This window comes from Trachemys scripta, chromosome 3 (genome assembly GCF_013100865.1).
Source record: "Trachemys scripta elegans isolate TJP31775 chromosome 3, CAS_Tse_1.0, whole genome shotgun sequence".
NCBI classification, from domain to species: domain Eukaryota; kingdom Metazoa; phylum Chordata; order Testudines; family Emydidae; genus Trachemys; species Trachemys scripta.
Window position 1 is genome coordinate 162,923,587 of NC_048300.1, and position 23,738 is coordinate 162,947,324.

Here is a 23,738-nt window from a genome sequence, read left to right on the forward strand (position 1 = left end):
CTGTTCCCTGTGTTGAGGTCGGAGGGAGAGGTAGTACATCTGCCTTCAATCCTGTACTCCACCTGTAGACCACACAGTCTTTCAGAATCAGTTTTGTACTTTATTCTGAAAAGTATATTAATCCAAGGAAGATTTTTTTTAGAATGAGCTAATCTTCCCTCATACACAAATTGAACCCATATGTAAAATAATTCTTGGAGTAGAAGATCTATTGCTCAATGACAGATTTCTCAGAAATAAATAAACAGAGCCACTCTAAACTATATACCCCTGCTAGAGCCTGCAGAAATGTCAATAATGCCTTGTGTCCTGTGTTGTTGTAGCCATGTCGGTCCCAGGATATTAGAGAAACAAGGTGGATAAGGTAATATCTTTTTATTGGGTAAACTTCTGTTGGTGAGAGAAACAAGCTTTCAAGCTTACACAGAACTCTTCTTTAGGTCTGGGAAACTTACTCAGAGTATCACAGCTAAATACAGGATGGAACAGATTATTTAGCATAAGTAGTTAATACATATTTCTCTGGACTATTCATGGTGAAGTGGCCAGGTAAACACCTCTCCAGTCATAGAAAGGAAAGGAAGAGGGAGAGGAGCAGTTGCGGGGTGTGTGTGTGGGGGGGGAATGGGGATGGGGTTAGTGGGTTATAGATTGTTGTAATAAGCCATACATCCAGTGTCTCTATTCAGTCCTTGTTTTTTTGTGTCTAACAAAGTTATGAATTTAAGCTCCCAGGCTGGTCTTTTGAAAGTGTGCAGGATTTCTTTGAGGATGAGGACTGATAGGTCATACATAGAGTGATCACTTTGTGAGCAGTGTTCACCCAGAGGTGATAGGGTATCTTTCCCTTTTATCATTTTTCTATATGAGTTCATTCAAGAGTGCAATGATTGTCTGTGATTTCACCACCTATTTACTATTGTGCATTTATTGGGGCAACTATTTATTGTAAGGACTATTCAAATTTGTGTTACCTTTACTTCCCCTATTTGCATAATTACAGCTTTTTCTCACTTTCTAAAGCCGGGTACCTTACTACATGAAATATAATTTAATTTTGCTTACCAACCTTCCCTGAGATCAGGTCTGGGGTCATAGGACAACAGACTATACAATCAAGGAAGTTTAGATAAAGCAAAAAGATAAATTTGCATTATACTCAAAGTCTCACGATGGAACTTTGAATATGAGCAAGGAAGTCAGACAGGAAAATTTCTAAAACAAGATAAAAGCAACCAAATAAAAGTTATAGCAAAGTAGAAGTAAACTCCATTAAAAAATAAATATAATACTGTAGTTTAACTTCTTTGCTAAGGACCACTCTGCTTCCTTCACTAGGATGGAATAATATACAGACATATTCATATTGGGTAAGTTGTTACCAGTTTCATTTTTGTTCATGAAACATTTTGCATTGTGCTAGATGAACTAATGAATGAAAACCATTCATTGTGCAGCAGATAAGTCCTTGTTTTCCCCAAGCAAATTGTAGGCCCATCACTTTCATGACCCTACAAGTGGGAATGCAGAAAATGTGAATAGAGCTTCCTAGATAGTTAGCGGTATGTATAGCCCCTCCCACCCAGGGATAGCAACCAATCAAATTGCACTCACCAAACACTGAGAACTGTGTTGTTCCAGACAGTCAGCATGTGGAGCGTGCATAAACAAGGACAGGTGGGAAACAGTGTCCCATGCTCGCAAAGGGAAGGGATGAAGTAAAGAAAGTGTCTGCAGAAGCAGGAACCTCTACTGAATAAAACAATATAATTGTCTAAAAAACAAAATAAAATTGCTTACATATACTTTGAAATAGGCTAGAAAAGCAAGTATAGTAGCCACTAGGGCAAGGCAATGATGTGATTTTTGGACTTTCTGTGAATGGTGGTACTGTGAGGGGTTGCCCCCCTTGGAAAGTCACCTGATGTGCTGAGATACCACTGAGTCTACCTGTTCTGCCAGCATGAGTCCCCTTTTACCTGTCTTGCTGAGCCAGACCCTTAAAACCTCCTCTAACAACACTCAGGCAGGGCCACACCCAACTGCAGATCAGCTCTGGGAACATGCCGCTTAAGGGACTTGCTCCAGCCCTCAGATGTCCACCTCACTTGGAGTACAGACCCAAAGATATATTCCTCAATGTGGAATAGAATATGCACAATTTCCCCCCCCACCCCCCTCAGTTAGAAATCACATAAACTGGGTTGTATTATAAACCAAAAATAAAGTTATTAACTACAATAGGTGTATTTTAAGTAGTTAAGGAGGTAGCAGACAGAACAAGGCAGATTACTAAGAAAATAAAACAGAGCATGCAAACTAAGCTTAATACACTAAAGAAACTGATTACATGTGAGTTCTCACCCTAAATGCAGTTCTAATAATCTTCTTCACAGGCCAGATGCCCTTCCAGCCTGGGTCCAGTTCTTTCCTCCTGTTCAATCTTAGTTGTTTCCAGCAGTCATCTTGTGTGGGATAGCAGGGGAGAACTGATCACCTGGATTATTGTGTCTTGTGAGCAAGACACGAGAAGTCATTCTTCCGCTCTACTCTGCTCTGGTTAGGCTTCAGCTGGAGTATTGTGTCCAGTTCTGGGCGCCGCATTTTAAAAAAGATGTGGAGAAATTGGAAAGGGTCCAAAGAAGAGCAACAAGAATGATTAAAGGTCTTGAGAACATGACCTATGAAGGAAGGCTGAAAGAACTGGGTTTGTTTAGTTTGGAAAAGAGAAGACTGAGAGGGGACATGATAGCAGTTTTCAGGTATCTAAAAGGGTGTCATAAGGAGGAGGGAGAGAACTTGTTCACCTTAGCCTCTAAGGATAGAACCAGAAACAATGGGTTTAAACTGCAGCAAGGGAGGTCTAGGTTGGACATTAGGAAAAAGTTCCTAACTGTCAGGGTGGTTAAACACTGGAACAAATTGCCTAGGGAGGTTGTGGAATCTCCGTCTCTGGAGATATTTAAGAGTAGGTTAGATAAATGTCTATTAGGGATGGTCTAGGCAGTATTTGGTCCTGCCATGCGGGCAGGGGACTGGACTCGATGACCTCTCGAGGTCCCTTCCAGTCCTATAATCTATGAATCTATGAATCTATGAATCTATTGCCTCACTCCCCACCCTTAAATAGTATTTGCATAAGGCGGGAGTCCTTTGTTTTCTAGTTTGATCCCACTTTCCTTACAGTGGAAAGTTACAAGAAGTCACAGATGATGTTTTAGTATCAGATGACAAGACCACCTGACTCTGTCGGGCCCTTATAGTCATTCTTCACAGGCTGACCCACATGTTCACAGGAAGGCTAAGCTCTTTTACAGTCCATTGTCCTTGTTGATGGGTCATCCGCCCTGTTTGATTTTTCCATTGTTGTACCTGAAGTATTGGCAGTGGGTGTCACCCAAAGTGGCATAGCTGAAATACAGATACATAGTCAATATTCCTAATTTCAGATACAGAAATGATACATGCATACAAATAGGATAATCTCATTCAGTAAATCATAACCTTTTCAATGATATCTCACATGAGCTATCTTGCATACAGTATATCTCAATTATGTCATATTCATATCATAAGCATATTTTCATAAAGTATATGGAATGACACGTCACAGTGGTGGGTTGTTTTTTCTTTAGGTTTATTTTTCAAACAATTCATTTTGAATAAATAAGGGTAGAAAAATAGGATAGCTCTTTCATAATTGCTATGAAATAATGAGAATATTGATTTATCTTTTGTAGTTCAAAAGAATAAGGTTTTGAGTTCATTAACTGAAATTATACCTTTTTTCTTTTGTGTAGCAACTATTAAATAATCTCTAAGTTTACTTTTCCACCTTCTTTAATTGGAAACTGATTTTGCAGCTGGATCACAAGTAGTTATCCTGGAATCTATTCTCCAGCTGCTGAAAAGTGTGTTGAAAAGGCCAGTTCTTCACAAACTGCCACAGTGATAAAAATCCTAGTAAGATAATTAGAGGAGACAATAAAGAGAGTGATCCAGATAGGATGTATTTAACAAAGAGATAAGAAGAATAGATGCAAAATCCTAATGGACTTGTTTATGCACTCCTGATTAAAGGTTTATTATTAATTTATTTGTAAGATAAAGATATTATTTCATCCGTAGAATTTAATGAGGGCAAACATCAGCTGTCAAAATATGTTCAGCAGTACTTTTGTATGGTGTATATAATACTAAGATCCAAAAATATACTAAAGATTGTTTTGAGAAGACAGTGTGTACTGTGTTCTATCACTCACATATACAGAAGAGATGGTATAAATATAGATTCTGTTCTAGCTGTGTACAATTATGTTTTTTGAGGCAGCAGGAGGGATAATTGAAACATGATCGTTAATGTAATTAAAGCATTTAAATCTTATATCTCAATATCCATTTATATAATGTGACTTTTTAAAAGATCCATTATAAGTCAGGTTTGGGTATGGCTGGAGAGGCTTAATTGGGGGTATTAGTTGCACTTCATTTCTCCTTAAGGTTTTGCAGATGGCTTCTTTAACAAAACAAGATACAACTCATCAAACATGCTGTTGCAATTTCAATCAGCTAGAAAAATCAGAGGTCATTTCACAAATGTAAACTACTACATATGTATGCATAGTATAGTCCACTATATAATATTTTTGTGAACTAAATTAAAATGAGTGTGCTATGTACATATCATCATTATTCTGCATATTTATACATCTTACAACATTGGACCTCTCGACAAACTCATTCAGTTATTACTTGAATTGCAGTCAAAAGGAATCCTTACATTAAATCTGGAGCATGTGATGCTCCTCAGCAGAAGTTTGGTGCACAATGAGCTTTGGTAATCTATTTCCTAAATGCATGTACTTGTGTGATTGACTACAATGAAATCCAGGTTATATGTTTACCTAGTTTCCACAATGGGATCCCATTATAGCTCCTAAACTACAGCTGTCCATTATTACCAAGTTAAATATAGAAGAGGAAGAGAGTGCCTTAAGAATTGAGAGAGGAAATTTCCTGTCATTGAAATTTTAGTTTTGAGTAACATGTGCCTGTGAAAATAAGAAAATGTAGAAAAGGTGTGTGCTGTCAGTCAGTAAAATAGAACTTGAACTAGCTCAGACAACAAAGGACTACCACAATTACCATCTTATTAATTGTATATTAACGGAAACAAGGAAAAATAACAGATCGGGTTTAACTAGGTTTGAGCAGTTATCGACATATTGAAAGATTTATCACATTTAATTGGTTAGTTTACAGTATATAACATTATTGTAAATATCAACAGAAATACTATATTGAGAAAAATCAACATCTGTGCTGAGTTCAATATATAAAAACGTCATGCCTTTTAAAAGGCAAAATACCTCCACAGACCTGGGAAAGTACAGGGGAAGGCAATTCTTCCTATTCTGTACAACGGGAATCAGCAGTGTTCTGGAGTACTGCCATGATCTACTCAGACCTGCCCGAATCTTGGATGACTAGCGTTGTTCGTCACATTCCCTTTGTGCTTCAGACTGTAAGGTAGATTGTATCTATCCTCTGCACTGGTGCCCTAGAGGGGGAAAGGGATCCTTGAGCATTTCCCTAATCTGTCACACCTGTGCCAATGAAGGCATAATTTTAAACTCTTAATTTAGAGCATATGCCACATCAGATTCTTAAATGTATATATATTAAGCCTATGCAAAAACACAGATTTACAAAAGCTATAAGGAATTGTGTTATTTTTTGTATCTAAGAGATTAAGAAGAGATGATTTCATATTTCAGTTTCAGTTTTATGTTTTCCCCCTAGTTGTCTCCTGTGGTGGCCTCCCTTCTCCACCAAATGGTAATAAGATTGGAACCCTAACGGTGTATGGAGCCACTGCAATCTTCACCTGTAACACGGGGTACACATTAGTTGGATCTCATGTGAGAGAATGCTTAGCAAATGGACTCTGGAGTGGCGCTGAAACCCGATGTCTGGGTAAATATACCTAAAGTCTTTCTTTACAACTCAAACTCATAACTAGATCCTGGAAATGCAACGCTGTCAGGTGAATGTGCAATAAATACTATAGAAAATGAAGCTGTCCTAATATGGAAAATGTGCCGTGTTGTGTATTATTTTCTTTTCCTCTATTAGAATTTAGCAGTTTTTATCTAATTATGCCTAACAAAATACTCCTTTGCTTATAAAAGGAAAATGTTCTGTTTCAAAAAGACAGGCATGGCACAATCAATGATATTCCATCACAATTTCTCACCTGAGATATAAACAAAATGAAAAGGTATTCATAATAGAGTTGGATTCTTTCTTTAATTTTTATATTGCAGTCAATATATGGAGTCCCCTTCCCCATTTTGTTTTTTGTCCATATGAAGACTTTAGTAGAAAGACTTTGTTCTTCCACGTTTAGAGCAAGAAGAAGGTAATGGCACAATAAATGTGTTCTAACATACAACCCTCTTTCACTCTCTCTCCTTTGGTAATTTTTTTGGTTAAAAAAGAAAGTCAGAGTGAAAGAAATGAGAAATTCAGTGCAAAATGGACAGTATTAAAACCAACTTTTAGTAATCTTGTTAATGGTCTCTTGAATACCATAAAAGGTACAAAAGATAAAGATAATTACTACATGTGTATTAAATTGTTCTTTAGCTCAAAAACAGCATTGTTTTATCATGCAATTAACTGACAGAAATTTTTCCAGAGTTGCTGAAGCAAATCTGTCTTTCAAGAAAATTCAGATGTGTATCATTTCTGTGTGTTTGACTGACTAAGTATATCTGTAGGTAAAAGGTCTTCATGTTCCTTTTTGGCAGACTTCAGTGTGGTGTTAAAATGAGTGAGGACCATTTATGTATGGAAAAAAGTTTAATGATTTGCAATAAACTGTGATATACTTGTAAATTACTATTGAATGCATTCTTAGGATATCAAAATGCTGCATCTATCTCCATATGTGTCTTGTTTCCGTCAAAGATAAAACTAACATAAGAAGCAAACCAAATAATTCATAATACATACAATAGGTGTCATCAAGGTGAAAGACTTCTGTATTGATTTGCTATCTATGTCACATCATAATGTTTCATGGAACAGAATAGCTCACCAGGATATGATTGTCATGCACATTAAACATTCCTATTTTATCTGGGATTAAATACTAAAACTGTTTTATAAGAAAACTAAAATTAGCTGTGGCGTTAAATGTTAAGGCAGATGGCTTATTGATAACTGACTTCTTTGTGTAAAATTAACAGGTGGGCTAATAATAATATTTGCCTAACTTACTTTGTATTTATAATTTGTATTATTTTTCCCCCAAATATAACAAATGTACCAAAATACACAAAATAGGTATAGAGGTTAGGATAAATGAAAGAAAGAGGAAGCAACATATCCATCTTCAGGATCCACATTAATCAAAGCCCTGTAAAATGTTAGCCCAATTTGCTGTGAAATTTTTGAGCATTCTCTTTCTCCAGAGTGCCATTCATTCGTTAACTGTGATTTGCCTAGCTTTCTGAATTTGTCACAAAAGTAACACTTAGTTTTAGTTACTTTAGTGTAATTTATTTATTTTTGTTTATTAAGTTTTAAATTATTTTGTCCAATTTATAAAATGCTTGATCCAAAAATAAAATCACTCAGCGCAAATTCTATAAAAATAGATCAACACTGAACTCTACATATGAGCACACTGGCAGTTAAAGAACTCTAACTACCTTCTGCACACCCAAATCCATTCAAAATAATCCCTTAAGCAGAAGCCTGGGTAAACTGATAGCCCTTGCAGAATCTCCTGAAGCTCAAAAAACTTGTGCTTGTGTGAGCAAGATCAAGTCAAAACTGAAAAAACCTGCCAGAAGCCCCACTCTTTAAACTTGTGTGGCTTTGGCTCAAGTATCTCAAGTATTCTCAGTTGCTAAGGTATCATATGAGAAGACAGTCAGCCTCTAAGGTAACCAGGACCCAAACTTCAGAGATGTAGGTCAAAACTAATCTGTACCTGGAAACACACTGAAGCCAATCTGGACTGCAGAGCACTGGCTTTGTATGCAATCCATAAGAAGTACCTCTACATAAAAGGCCATGGTAGTACAATATGGCTAAACACTTAAGAACTGTGCTTGACTTAGCATGTGAGTAAGCCCATTGACTTTTCATGTTAGGTTAAGTATGCACATAAGTGATTTGCTTGATCAGGGCTCAGCACCACAGGTGCCAACTTTCATGTGGTAAATAAGCACCTCAACTTTCACAATAAGCCAAAAATCAAGCTAATCCCATTCCAAAACAAGCCAATCCCTAAGAACCCCAACACTCTTTGTGACTAGATCCTCCTGATGTTCAGTCTGGGACTGTGGTGGGCCCGCTGTGCACCCCTGACTTTCTCCTCCCCTTACTCCTGCTTGCCGGGAGCTGATAAAAAAAGAAGAAGAAGCAACAAGCTACAAAAAACAAGCAACAAGCTACAAGCCAAAAACTAGCCAATAAGCAACTCACAGGCCAAATTTCTGTGTGTGTGTGTGTTTTTTTTTCCCCGCAGGTTTGGCATGTCTGCTCAACACCTTATAGAAGCTATATGTGAGCAGTAGTATTTTGCTTTATTTGCAGCTTTAGAGTGGTTTTCAGGTGGCTATCCATGAAAAGTGCATTACATAATCCAGACTTGTGCTGGCAAATATGGTATGGTCCACATCTAAAAGGAAAGGTTACAATTTCCTAGCCAGGCATAGATAATCATTTGAATTCAATGTTAAGAAAAGGAAGACAACCCCCTGTATCATGGGACCAGATACTGACTCAGACAGCTCTTGTAAATATTTTCCCAAAGCAACCAGCATTACTTTTGTCTTATATGTCTTAAGTTTCAGAAAACTAGTGTGCTTCCCATCCTAAATCTTGACTAGAAACTGGGAAAATAGAGACTCTTGCCCAGTCAACCGCCATCCAGATTCAATGGAAAAGAGATATAAATTTATCAGCAGCACCACATTGACACTACACCCCAACCCACATCCCTTTCTACATCAGCAGCCTTTCATATGCATTGAATAGGAGTAGGTGCAAAAATAGAAACTTGGGGCACTTGCTCTGGGATTAGAGTCAAATTCCCAAGGGTGTCATTCAAATGCTTTAACCATAAGACCATCCTTTCTCTTCCTGCAGTTCTCTGCCTCATTCACTGTCCTCCTTCCAACTTTTGCAAAAAATGACAAAGGAGTACTATGCATAACAGTGGCAGGGGGAGTCAGGAAAAAATGAAGCATGGGTTCTGTATACGTAAGTGGGCTGAATTAAGTTTGTATTAGCAACTTTAATTTATGCATTACCTAACTTTTGAGTGGTTGATTTTTTTAGCCGTCGTGTTTTAACATAGTTTTTTAAAGTGTAATTTTACAGTAAGTCATCATTTACAGATCAGCATTTGTCAAAAGTTACCATGCACTGTCATCTGTTAGAGTTCAATTTTACCAAACAATGTACTTAAATAGAAGATAATTCCACCATCTCAGATACTGCTGTGATGATAACAGCTGGAAATATTGGCTTCGTAATAGTGATTACTAAACATGCAAATCTAAGTATTTTCATGATCCCTCATTACCATAATATCTGAGCTCTTCACAGGCCGCAGGTTTAAAACAGATGGAAGTACTTCTTCACACAATGCAGTCAATCTGTGGAACTCATTGCCAGGGGATGTTGTATAACTGGGTTAAAAAAAAAACTAGATAAGGTCATGGAGGATGGGGCCATCAAATGACAATGAACCAAGATGGTCAGGGACATAAACCCAAGCTCCAGTTGTCCCTAGGGTAACCAGATATCCTGTTTTTAAAGGGACAGTCCTGTTTTTTGGGACTTTTTCTTATATAGGCGCCTATTACCCCCCATCCCCTGTCCTGTTTTTTCACTGTTTTGCTATCTGGTAACCCTAAGTGTCCCTCTATCTCCAACTGCCAGAAGCCAAGATTGGATGAAAAAGAATGGATCTCTCAAAATTGCCCTGTTCTGTTCAGTCCCTCAGAAGCATCTGGCACTGATGACAGACGAGATACTGGGATAGATGGACCATTGGTCTGACTCAGTATGGCTGTTCTTATGTCATGGTCTTGCCATTGTGTGTTAGCAGAATGTAATGCCAAGAAAGCACCTTTCAAGTGACATAAAGGAATTACATGTTGAGATTGGGAATGCACAAATGTGTGCAAAAAAGATTAGGAATGAAAGTTTTTGGTAAATAATTTTCTTGAGACTATCCTCCAAGAAACTTTACATTCTCCTACTTCTGATGAGAGAGAGAGTGTGTGTGTGGCAAATTTTCAGTAGCATTATATCATCTCCCTCCAGCATCTCCTTAATGAAAAGGAAATTCTTTAAAGTCTTTCTTGGTATTTCTTAATGGTTTGTTGAGGCCCAGCTAATTTTCCTTTCTGAAGAAAATAGCTTTATCTGATACACATGCTGAAACTAACTTTCTCATACCAGGTTTTTAGTGTGGCAGACTAACTCATCCAACTCATCCATTCCAAAAGTCATTTGGAACACAAGGGCTTTGAATTCTAGTTATGATGTTTGGGAGCTGCAGCCATTTTAATTTATTTTCAAACACTTTTATTTCTTTATTTATTCAGAGGTTTTTTCTTTGCACAGGATAACGTCTCAGCACTTCTTCTTGGTTCTATTACCAATGTACAGTCATCGTAGTGCCAGGGAACCTGTGATATATTTTGTCCCCAAAGTACACTATCTTTGTTACTTTTTCTGTTTTAATGTTATTTCTGATACAAGATGTCATTTGCTATACCATGGTGATGACTTACAAGAAGATTGAATCCTTTTGTAAGTACCATGACATTCATATTGCTAAAATAGCAAGATGCAGTGGTGTTTGAAGTATTTTGTTGGAAGATCTGTCTTGATTTTTTTTTTTGTTTTTGTTTTGTTTAACTCTTCACCATTTTTTTTTCCGTTTTAAAATACACATTAAGAGCGATGGCATCTTGTTATATAAAATAGAGACATACATATAGATGGAAATAATATACACAGTTATTTTAATAAATATGTCATGTAGTATGCAGGCCAAAATGGAAAAAGAAACCAGACTGTCCAGTGTCTAACAAAAAGAGGAGTGGAAATATTCCCAAGCCCCTGCTTAGTGGCTTATATAGAACCCAATGCAAATGGGTTATATCAGACACAGAGGTTTTATTTTTTATCAAGTCAAGATCAGGGAGCATGTGCCAGGCTTCATTCAGTTTTAACATATTATGACCAAAAATCACCCATCTGATCTTCTGATCAGTAACAACAGTCCTTAGCACAAACTAAGCAATACTTACTATCAGTTTTCTCCTATGTTTGAATAATAAATTATTCTAATCTCTAGAACCCTAAATAGCATTCTCTTTGTTTTCTGTATGCTTGCTGTGAAATACATCTGCAGATTAAACAACCCCAAAGATGAATTGATCATTGTAGCCAAAAATTTAGGATCATGTAATCTAGAGATGGAAAAGACCTATTAGGTCATCTCATCCATCTCTCTTTCAGTACAGGATTGTTCTCTACTGGAAATTTACTAATGTATATTTCAGTCCAGTTTTAAATGTGCAAGCAGTGCACCTTCCAGCACTTATTTGGGAAACTGTTACGCAGGGTAATAGATATCTGAATCAGGAAGACTTTCCTGATATGCAGCTTGATTTTTTCCCTTGTTCAATTTCATGCATTTACTCCCAACAATGCCTCTTTTTATTGGCCTTTATGTTGTCATAACATTTTACAAATCTATGACTCATTGGATGTCCATTATCACCCTTCAGTCCCTTTGATTGTTTTTGCTTTCTAGCTTTATTCCTCTGTCTGATATCTGTGTTTCAAATTATTTTCCCCAGAGATATTTTCACTTTTTAAAGGTTGCAGCAGCAATTGTTGATGTCATTTATTAGTCTGTTAAAATTAGTGTTTGTCTTATGATACTTCCTATTTCTTTTTCCTAAACATTTTTTGTGAGACTTTGGTATTTGTTTAATATGCCAGGCCAACTTCTCTGGTGAATGAAACTCTCTGTTTAAATATTGTTGAGAAAACTCACATCACTCTCACCAAGAGGTATGACACCTCTGGGGCTGAAATGAAGTTCCTTTATCATGTCACTTTGCCATCTCAAGTCTAGTCCAGGTCAATAGTGACAGTGTTGCCTGTAAAAATTTCTTGTTAGATGTATGCTGTGCATGACTTTTGCCAGAATTGTGCCTATCTATAGACGTTTCTTTTAGATATTATTATCTCACATTTCAAGTGCAAAATACACTTGAATACAAAATATATGTTTTAAAGGGGGCTTTAGGTCTGATTCAAAAAGCACATTAAACCCAATAGAAAGACTCCCATTGATTTTCAGCATGCATTGGATCATGGAGAAGAGAGCCTTTCAGAGCTAGTGTGCCGGCATAAATTTAGCTCAGTACAACTGTGGCTGAAAATAGTTCTCATTTATGTAGGCTCATTAGCCTATGTAAAAAGAGCTCATGGTCTCTGTCCAGTTTCTAATGAACTAATATCCATATCACAAAAAAGTTGTCAAAATTGGTATTCTTGTTAGCTGTCTCAGAAATGGTGTCCAAGAGAGCTGTAAAGTAACTGTTCTATGGATAATTAAAGGCTTTCAATTTCCAGGCAGTTAGTATGAAAACATTTAGTGCCCAATCCTACAAAAAGGCCAATGAGTCCAAAGGCCAGACTTTTCATCCTGGCTTGATCCCATGTACTGTTTTTCCTTGTAACATTTTGTGCCCACAAAAATTGCACCTGTAATTCATTTAAGACCAAACATTTCTGTATACATTTGCAAATCAATCTGGTATTTTAGGTGTCTAACAATTAATAATCCTGATTCAGAACAGCACTTAAATAAGTGCTTAACCCCATCCCTACACAGAACAGCTCTTAAGTATGTTCTTAAATCCCACTGAAGACAAGGATGGAGTTAAGCACATGCTTAAATGTTAGGCTAAGTAAATATGCCATGCAGAATTGGGACCAATGTTTGTCCTGCTATGAATTTTAAATGCAAAATTTCACTCCCCGCAAAAGAAAGACATATTTCAAAATGTATGCCTAAATGTCTATTTAACAACTTTCAAAAATACTAAGTAGCCTTTTTTTTAAAAGCATAAAAATGTACTAAAAAACCTGTAAAAATCCAGAAAAATAGAGACTTTTACACTGCTAAATCTGAACTACTGTATAAGGCCTTTATCCTGCAATTGCTAGTGCACAGGTAAACTGCTGCACCCTTAAAGAACCCTTTGATTTTTTTTTTATTGTAAAGAAAAATAAAATAACTCTGGCTGCTGCTTGTAGATCAAGCTCTCTAATGGAAGTGCTGACCCAACCTTGAACCCCGTTCAGTAATTTCTTTAGTTCTTGAAAGCATATTATAAGAAATGATACACTAACAGCCTCCTTAATGTACCTAGAACCTAATTTGACCTGATTGGGAAATTAGATAAATTTGCTATTTTATTGTCCTGCTCCTTCAGTTCTTGAGCTGTTGGGATGTTTAATCTAATCAAGGCCAGACTGACTGAAAAACATTACATCTAGTAACTGGAGTGATCTGTAAGTGAAATGAATCACATGGTAAGTGCACAGGGCTGTTAAGTTCTTATTCAGATAGCAATAATGTAATATTCCAGTTGGAATTTCTGAATTATCCTTGTACCCGAGATTTCCTGTGCTTCCATATATATGGCTTTAATGCAGCCATTGCACCTTAATTTTTCACTCACTGGTAATTCAATAATCAAATTATTCAAGTGTGAGGAATCTCAGGATTTGGGCCGACTGAGAAGACTCTGCAAGAGTACACAGTTTCTGTTTGATTCAAACCATTTGTGATTATTAAACTCTTTTTCTTTCTAGTAACCCTTCATGTTCCTTTTTTTCATCTGTTTCATAGGCATTTTTCGTCAAAGACGCTCTTGCCCTGTTATCCTGAGAGGTTAGCCAATATTCAGGGCTTTGTAGATTTGTTTCCATTAGGAGGAGAAATTATTGATATGTGTCTGGTATATTCTTTGGTGCAATACTGTTTACTTACAAAGAAGGTACAAAAAGTTCTTCTTCGAATGATTGCACTTATCCATTCCACTCTAGGTGTGTGCACACCCTGAGCACAGTTGCCAGAAATTTTTCCCTCAGTGGTACCTGTCAAGGTGACTCAAGTGCCCTCTGCTACCATGCACCATTAGCACAGAAATAAAGTACCCAGCGAACCCCACACCCCCACAGCTCCTTCTTACAGCCCATAACAGTCACTGGAGCTGTTCTTGCATTCACAAGCTCTCTAAGTGGTCTTTATTCTTACTGTACACAGTTAGTTGTAGTTATTTACTGTGAATTTTAATGAAGTTTGGTAAATTGGTTAGTTGTGGGGGTTTTTGTGGCATTTTCATCTGATGCCTGGTGCTGAGGGATGCCTTGGTCACTGGGCTTTAAGCCCTGTGCCTCCTGTAACAAGGTTTTGCCCCTGAGAGATCTACAGTCAAGTTGTCTGAAGTGCCTGGGAGAAGCTCAAATCGGGGACTGCTGCCATATCTGCAGGGACTTTAAGCCTTGCATGAAGAAGGATTGGGAGGTCAGCCTGAAGTTTTTGCTCATGGAGGTGTCACTGAGACCTCCATCTGAGCCACACCGGTCAGACTAGCACAGACTGGCTCGGCATTGGTAAGACTGCTAGGCATGTGGATCAGAGTAGAGTGTGATCTAGACTCATAGACTCATAGACTCATAGACATTAAGGTCAGAAGGGACCATTATGATCATCTGGTCTGACCCCCTGCATGCCGCAGGCCGCAAGACCCTTCCCTGTACTCTACCGTTGAAGTCCCCAGTCCTGTGTTTTAGTGACTTCAATCGGCTGAGACCCTCCTGCTAGTGATCCCTGCCCCATGCTGCGGAGGAAGGCGAAAAACCTCCAGAGGCTCGGCCAATCTACCCTGGAGGAAAATTCCTTCCCGACCCCAAATATGGCGATCAGTAATACCCCGAGCATATAGGCAAGAGTCTCTAGCCTGACCCTTGTTGGCCATTATGTTGTTCATGTACCATTGCTTGGTTTTCCTTGACTACTATGTTTTATCATTAAACCATTCCCTCCATAAACTTATCCAACTTAATCTTAAAACCAGACAGGTCCGTCGCCCCCACCGTTTCCCTCGGAAGGCCGTTCCAATATTTCACCCCTCTGATGGTCAGAAACCTTCGTCTAATTTCTAGCCTAAACTTCCCCCCGGCCAGTTTGTATCCATTCGTTCTCGTGTCCACATTAGTACTAAACTGGAATAATTCCTCTCCCTCCCTTGTATTAACCCCTCTGATATATTTAAAGATAGCAATCATATCCCCCCTCAGCCTTCGCTTTGTCAGACTAAACAACCCAAGCTCCTCTAATCTCTTTTCATACGACAGGTTTTCCATTCCTCTGATCATCTTAGTCGCCCTTCTCTGCACCCGTTCCAGTTTGAGTTCATCTTTTTTAAACATTGGAGACCAGAACTGCACACAGTACTCCAAATGAGGTCTCACCAGTGCCTTATACAACGGAAGCAGGACCTCCCTATCTCTACTAGATATACCTCGCCTAATACATCCCAAGACCGCATTGGCTTTTTTCACCGCCACGTCACATTGCCGACTCATAGTCATCCTGCGGTCCACAAGGACCCCTAGGTCCTTCTCCTCTTCCGTTACTTCTAACCAATGCGTCCCCATCTTGTAACTAAAATTGTTATTATTCGTCCCCAAGTGCATAACCTTACACTTTTTACTATTAAATTTCATCCTATTTCTAATACTCCAATTCACAAGCTCATTCAAGTCTCCCTGCAGAGTATCCCTATCCTCCTCCGAGTTTGCAACTCCTCCCACCTTCGTATCATCCGCAAACTTTATCAGCCCACTCTTGCAATCTGTCCCGAGGTCAGTTATAAATAGATTAAATAAGATGGGTCCCAAAACCGAACCTTGAGGCACTCCACTAGTAACCTCCCTCCAACCCGACAATTCACCCTTTAATACGACCCGCTGCATTCTCCCCATTAACCAATTCCCTATCCACCTCTGGATTTTCATATCGATCCCCATGTTTTTCATTTTAACCAATAGTTCCTCATGGGGTACTGTATCAAACGCTTTACTGAAATCCAGGTAAATTAGGTCCACCGCATTTCCCTTATCTAATAAGTCCGTTACTTTCTCAAAGAAGGAGATCAGATTCGTTTGGCACGATCTGCCCTTCGTAAAACCATGCTGTAATTTATCGCATTTGCCATTAACCTCAAGGTCCTCAACTAGTTTCTCTTTCAGAATCTTCTCCAGCACCTTGCACACTACTGATGTTAAACTAACAGGCCTATAGTTACCCGGGTCACTTTTTTTCCCTTTCTTGAAAATAGGAACCACATTGGCTATTCTCCAGTCTAACGGGACTACCCCCGAGTTTACAGATTCATTAAATATAGTCGCTAATGGGCCTGCTATTTCCCGCGCCAATTCCTTCAATATTCTCGGATGAAGATCGTCTGGTCCACCCGACTTAGTCCCATTAAGGCGTTCTAGTTTTGTTTCTACCTCGGATGCGGTAATCCCCCATCCCGTATGCCCCTCTGTAACGGTGCTAGTATCCCTAATACCTTCATTGGCCTCATTAAACACCGATGCAAAATATTCATTGAGATATTGCGCCATGCCTAGATTATCTTTAATCTCCTCTCCGGCTATAGTCTTCAGCGGTCCCACTTCTTCTTTCTTTGCTTTCTTCCTATTTATATGGCTGTAAAACCTCTTACTATTACTTTTAATTCCCCTCGCTAAGTCCAACTCTTCCCGGCCTTTGGCCTTTCTCACTCTATCTCTACATTCTCTGACTTCGCTAAGGTAAGTTTCCTTACTGATCCCTCCCCTCTTCCAAAGCATTCCTCTACCTTGGTACCATAGAAGTCAGCATTGTTGACTCCAGCAGCTATTTAGGCACCATCAAGTCTGGTAACAGAAGAGCCTTATATATCTGTGGTACCGCATGGTACTGATACTATCTTGGAACCAACTACACCAGAGACATTTGCCACTGGGATGATTTAGTTGGGGACTGGTCCTGCTTTGAGCAGGGAGTTGGACTAGATGACCTCCTGAGGTCCCTTCCAAGCCTGATATTCTATGATTCTATGATAGTCTGCCATGGCTCCCTGTCAGGACCTGTAGAGGAAGAGAAATAGGGGTCTTAGGCATAGGCCACCACCTCGTCCCACCTCAATGTCAATGCGTGCCCCACACAGTCATCCAGGAGGTTCTAAGCAGGCATTTTGATTGGCTGCTTTAGGATGACATACCAGTTTCTGCAATGCCAGACCCTGATTTGTCCTTTATTTGCAAACCACCTTTCCCACTTCTTTGGTGCTTGGTCCCATATCACCACAGACAGGGTGTTGAACACTGTGGAAGTTGGATACACCCGACAGTTTATTTCCACCCCTCTTTCCCAACTCCCCACATTCCTCTTCAGGGACCCCTGTCATGAAGAACTTGTGGCCTAGGAGGTTAAATTTATCCTTCAGGAGGGACTGTGGAAGAGGTTCTGCAGAATTTAAGAGGGAAGGGGTTCTACTCCCATTATTTCCTAATCCCGAAAGTCCAGGGAGCTGTGAGACCCATTTTGGACCTGGATCAACTCAACAATTATAAAGTTCCATATGGTCACTCTGGCATCCATTATCCCCTACTTGGATCCCAGAAACTGGCACACCATCCTTGATTTAAGAGACACTTATTTTCATGTGTCAATATACAAGGAACAAAGATTCCTCAGATTTGTGGTGAACCATGCACCCTACCAATTCATGGTTTTCCATGTCTGCAGCTCCTCGGGTGTTTACAAAATGTATGATGGTAGTGATGGCTGCCCTGAGAAGGTTAGGGGTACAGGTCTGCCCTTATCTGGACGATTGGCTAGTCAAGGGCCAATCCACGGGTCAGGTACAGTCCAACATTTGACTTATCCAATCGACCTTTAAGGCCCTAAGCCTTCTAATAAATGCAGACATGTCTATCCTCACTCCAGTGTAGAGGATAGAGTTCATTGGGGTGGTGATCAACTGTACTCAGGCCAGGGCCTATCTCCCAGAGGTACATTTCCAATCAGTCAGATCCCTGATTACACACCTCAAATCTCATCCTATCACAACAGCCTGAAACTGTATGAGGCTCCTAGGTCACATGGCCTCATGCACATACATGGTACAACATGCAAGACTGCACCTCAGACCTCTCTAGGTGTGACTGGTCTCAGTGTACTCGCCAAGCTGTCTCCCTCTGGACGCTGTACTTACAGTACCTCCTAGGGTTCTTATCTCTGGGAGTTTTGCATTGCCCACTCAATCAACCTTGAGGCCTCTTACCTTCTGGGAGCACAGAATGAGCTGGCAGATTACCTCAGCAGGTCTTTCTCCAGATGTCATGAGTGGTCTTTCTGCCCAGATGTGGCCAGAGTCATTTTCCAACAATGGGCCACTCCCCAAATAAACCTGTTTACAAGCAGATTCAACAGAAAGTGCCACCAATTCTGCTCCCTACAAGGCCACAGTCTGGGTTCCATCATGGTCATCTTCCTATTACAGTGGATGGGACACCTTTATTATGCTTTTCCACCTTTCCTGCTTGTGCACAGAGTGCTGCTAAAGACCAAGTGGGACCACGCCCGGATTATTCTGATAGCCCCAGTATGGGCTGGCCAATCTGGTTCTCCACTTGCTAGATCTCTCAGTGGCAACTTCAATCCTACTTCCCTTGCACTGAGATCTAATTTCCCAGGACCATGGTCAGCTGCTCCACCCAAACCTGAGCTTACTTCATCGAAGAGCCTTAAAGCTCCATGGCTAAATCCCAGAGAGCAGGATTTCTCAGAGTAAGTTCATCAGGTCCTACTAGGCAGTAGAAGGCCATCCACCAGGACTACTTACCTCTTGAAGTGGAAGTGGTTCTCTGCCTGGGCATCCCAGTGTGGAGTCTTGCCCAGGCAGTCATACTTGAATACTTATTGCACCTGAAACAGCAAGGTTTAGCAATCTCCTCTATCAAGGCTGACCTGATAGCAATATCAGCTTTCCACCCTTGGGTGGAGAACTGGTCTGTTTTTTTCAAATGACATGTCTGTCAGATTCCTCAAAGGCCTAGAAAGGTTATACCCTCAAGTAAGAGAGCCCTTTCCTCACTGGGACCTGAATTTGGTCTTATCAAAGCTTATGGGTCCACCGTTTGAACCTTAAGCAATGTGCTCCCTATTATATCTCTCCTATAAAGTGGTTTTCTTAGTGGCCATCACTTTGGCTGGAAAGACCTCAGAACTCTGTGCCCTCATATCGGAGCCTCTGTACATAGTCTTCTTTAAAGATAAGATGTGTTTATGGCCTCACCCCAGTTTCCTCCTGAAACTGGTTTCACAATTTCATAGTACAAGCAATCTACCTACCTCTTCTATCTGAAGCCTCACACAAATAGGAATGAGCGATGTCTTCACTCATGGGATTGTAAACAGATTCTAGCTTTCTACATAAAAAGACCATTCTAATGCTCCACCCAACTGTTCACAGCTGTAGAGGACATGATGAAAGGTCTATTATCTCTTCACAGACAATTTTGTCCTGGATTACTTCATGTATGCGCACTTGTTATGTTCAGGCAGATGTTTCACTACCGGCAAACTTGACTGCTCATTCCACAAAATCACAAGCATTCTCAGCAGCATTGTTAGTGCAGATTTGTATTCAGGACATTTGTAAAGCAGCTATCTGGGCATTGGTGCATATGTTCTCCTCCCATTATGTCATCACTCAGCATTCCAGAAATGATGCCAAATTTGGTCAACCTGTACTGCACTCTGTGTGTCCACGAACTCCGATCCCTCCACCTACTCTTTTGCTTGGGAGTCACCTAGAGCAGAATGCACATGTGCAATCACTCGATGAAAAAGAACAGTTACTAACCTTCCATAACTGTTGTTCTTTGAGATGTGTTGAACATATCCATTCCATGACCCACCTACCTACCCTTCTACAGTGAAGTTTTCTGGAAAGAAGGAACTGGGGGGAGGGAGGCATAGGATTGGCTGGACACTTTATACTGGCACGGAGCAGCAGAGGGCACTTGAGTCACTCTGATGGGTACCACTGAGGGAAATATTTCCAGCGACTGTACTCGGGGCACGCACACACCTAGAGTGGAATGGACATGCACAACACTTATAGAAAAAAAATAATTATGGAAGGTTAGTAACCATTTTTTCTGTTTCTCTTAATGCAGTAGAAACAAACAATAGTTGCCTGTTTCCTTGATCAGAAATCACTCTACCTGATTTCCCAGTAAGATCCATGTGTGAGGAGCTCTGTTTCTTGCTTCTCTTGATCTCTGTTCCCTCTTAGGCTTTCTCGCTTTCTGCTTGCTTTTTTCCCTTTAATACACAAACACAGCTTGTCAAACAACACTAACCACTGCATTTGCAGTCAGGGATGGCTTTATCCCACAAGGTTATTCTTTTGACCATGCCTTGCCATGTAGCCCCTTGCTGTACTTGGGCAATAGTTTCCATTGTTTCCAGCTATCTTGCTACATAAAAAGACTTAATTGCACCTTCCATTTAAACTGAAAGAAGGGTGCATAACACACCTATCGTCTTTAACCAGGTCTGTGATTGTCCATAGATCAAAGACACTTTTGGTAACAACCATTAACACCTTCCAGTATAACAGCACCCCCCCCACCCCCAGCTGTGGTTTAAAGTGATGACACCCTAAATGACTTATCCCAGACAGAAAGGAACTAATCTAACAAATTAAAATGTATATAAGCTTAACTATTTAGATATTTACAGTGTCTTTTTGTCAGGACTTCTCAGAGCGCCAACCCAAATCAGTTCAACTGTCACCCAGATCTCATTGGAGTTTTCTACTCTTTCTGCCCCCCCTCCCCCGCCCCTTTCCTGTTAATCAACGAGGAGGGCCGTCTTTCAGTCTGCTCCTGCAGTGTGTCCATTGCTTCTGTGGAGTCTGCCAAATAGGGCAGCTTTTGTCAATTGTGTTCTAAGGGAATTCATTACAGTCTATCACATCTCTTCCAGCCTCACTTTGTACATATTCAGTCTCAGTTTCTGAGTGCAACCAAGCTGAAATTCTGTCCCACTAGTACCTTCTCAGATGGTCCATATACTCCTCTCAGACGCTCCATATATTCTTGTGTCAGTACTTAGCATACCCATTGGCATTAACCAGGCCCCTTATTTTCCTGTGTGAACACATAGGAGCAGGTTACAATCTTGCCATAAAGTACACCAGAAAACTATGTTTAAGACTGTGACACAAACAAATAAAAGAGAAGGCCCAATTCTCATTTACACTATGGCCTTTTTGTGCTGCTGAGGCAGAATAAGGGACCTAAAAGAGAGTGTAAATGTAATTTAGTGCCAGAAAAATATAAAAGGGCCGTGTGTAAATGATAATCAGGCCCAGAGAAAATAAGTTGAAATATGACTAAACCTCCCATCATTGTATATTGCACCTCAGTATTGAATATAACATCACATAAACATTCAAATTTTCGAAAATGGCCAGTAGTTTTGGGTGCCCATCTTGAAATAGCTGAAAAATTAGGCCTCAGAGGTATTTATCATCCATAGGTCCAACTGAAACTAATGGGAGCTCCAGTTGCTCAGTGCCTTTTAAAATTGGGCCCAAACTGTCTCAGATAAGGCACTCAAATGCTGAAGACCCTAAAGTCAATGTCCACATTTGAAAATGTTGGTCTTAACCTCTTGCACTTACTAAAATAGTGGCCCTTTTTAAAAAAGTATCACCCATAGCATGTTACCGAACAATGACATCACCCATTGATTTTAGTGGGAGCTGTCAGTGCTCATCATCTCTATCAATCAGAATTTTGGTTTGTAAGTTTAGAATTTAAGTGCTTAACTGTGAATAACTTAGTTTCAAAAATTGACTTCCCTGTATATCAGTATATGTTCTTGGCTTGCCACAAAAGAAACTCCATCTGACTTTTGACAAAGTTCCTTTAAAACTGAAGGTGTAAGTAAGTTATACAAAACATAAATAAAATATTTCAACTTAAACACTTGATCCTCCGAAGTATACCTCTACCCCGATATAAAGCGACTCGATATAACACGAATTCGGATATAACGTGGTAAAGCAGTGCTCCAGGGCGGCGGGGCTGCGCACTCAAAGCAAGTTCGATATAATGCGGTTTCACCTATTACGCGGTAAGATTTTTTGGCTCCCGAGGACAGCTTTATATCGTGGTAGAGGTGTACTGAGCACTGCAATTCCTGTTGCCATCCCTGGAAATCAAGGGAAGTGTGCATATCACAGCGCCTTGCAGGATTTGGTTCAAATATCATGCTTGTCATGAAGGTGAACGAAGCAGTAGTTTTTCCATTAGCATCTTTTCAGTATTAACAGGATTTTAATATATACATATGTTTTATTGATTGGTTTGTTCCTTTATTCTAGCTGGGCATTGTGGTTCTCCAGATCCAATTGTAAATGGCCACATTAGTGGGGATGGCTTCAGTTACCGTGACACTGTGGTCTATCAGTGTAACCCTGGCTTTCGGCTTGTCGGTACATCTGTCAGGATTTGCCTGCAAGATCATAAGTGGTCTGGACAAACTCCCGTTTGTGTCCGTAAGTAGCATTTATTTTTCACTGAATTGTTTTTTGTTGAATGTTGTTAATAATTATGAGTGGGATTTTCAAAAGTGCCTGGCTCATGAATTTATTTAATAGATTTTAAGGCCAGAAGAAAACCTTATGGTCATTCAGTCTAATTTCCTGCATAGTATTGCATCCAGCAATTTCTGATCAAGCCCACAAACTCTGTTTGCACCATGGCATATCTTTTAGCGTATATCTATACATAATGGTACACCTGCTCCGCTACCTCTGCTCTATGCCAACAGGAGAGCGCTCTCCCATCAGTGTAAAAAACACTTATGTGAGCAGCAGAAGCTATGTCAGCTGGAGAAGCTCTTCCGCTGACATAGCGCTGTGCACATAAATGCTTATGTCGGTGTAACTATGTCACTCAGAGGGAATATTCACACCCCTGAGTGACATATGTTTTAACAACATAGGCTATAGTGTAGACACAGTCTTTAAAAGAAAGATTTACCTTTCCTTTAACTTTCAATGCTCCTACCTATCTTAAGTGCTTTGAAAATCCCACTCTTAATTACTGAAATTCTTCAGTTTTCTCATCCTCCCTGCCCCCTTTGATGATAGGTTCACTGATATTTTCTTGAAACATATAACTTTTAGATTAATGTCAAGAATGGGTTAATATTTCTCTGGCTATTCTTTCATTGACCTATTTTGGCATTTTCAATTTTAATAAGATTTCAGATTTTTCTTTAATTTTTGGTGGGTTTTTTTAATAGACTTTTCATTTGTTTTAATTTTTGTCATGATATAAGTTTAAAATGAAAATAGGAGTATTTTCATTCCCATAAGACTACAAAGTGGTTGACACAGTGATTATCAATAGCATGTTCAATTAATTTTAGTATCTCTGTTTTATTGCAGAGATGTACACTACTACTGAAGCATTAGATAAAAAAAAATGTTAATTTTTGATTTGTAAAAATAATATCTTCTGAAGAGTAAAAT

At 39.5% G+C, this 23,738-nt stretch overlaps 1 protein-coding gene across 1 annotated transcript in view; it reads left to right on the forward strand.

The window, feature by feature from the left end:
- LOC117875514 (CUB and sushi domain-containing protein 1-like) overlaps window positions 1–23,738 on the forward strand; it is a 1,845,931-nt gene that overhangs the window by 1,719,795 nt on the left and 102,398 nt on the right. Inside the window, exons 50-51 of the mRNA XM_034766897.1 lie at window positions 5,803–5,976; window positions 22,584–22,757. Coding sequence (XP_034622788.1) covers window positions 5,803–5,976; window positions 22,584–22,757 — 348 coding nt within the window. The remainder of the gene's footprint in view (window positions 1–5,802; window positions 5,977–22,583; window positions 22,758–23,738) is intronic.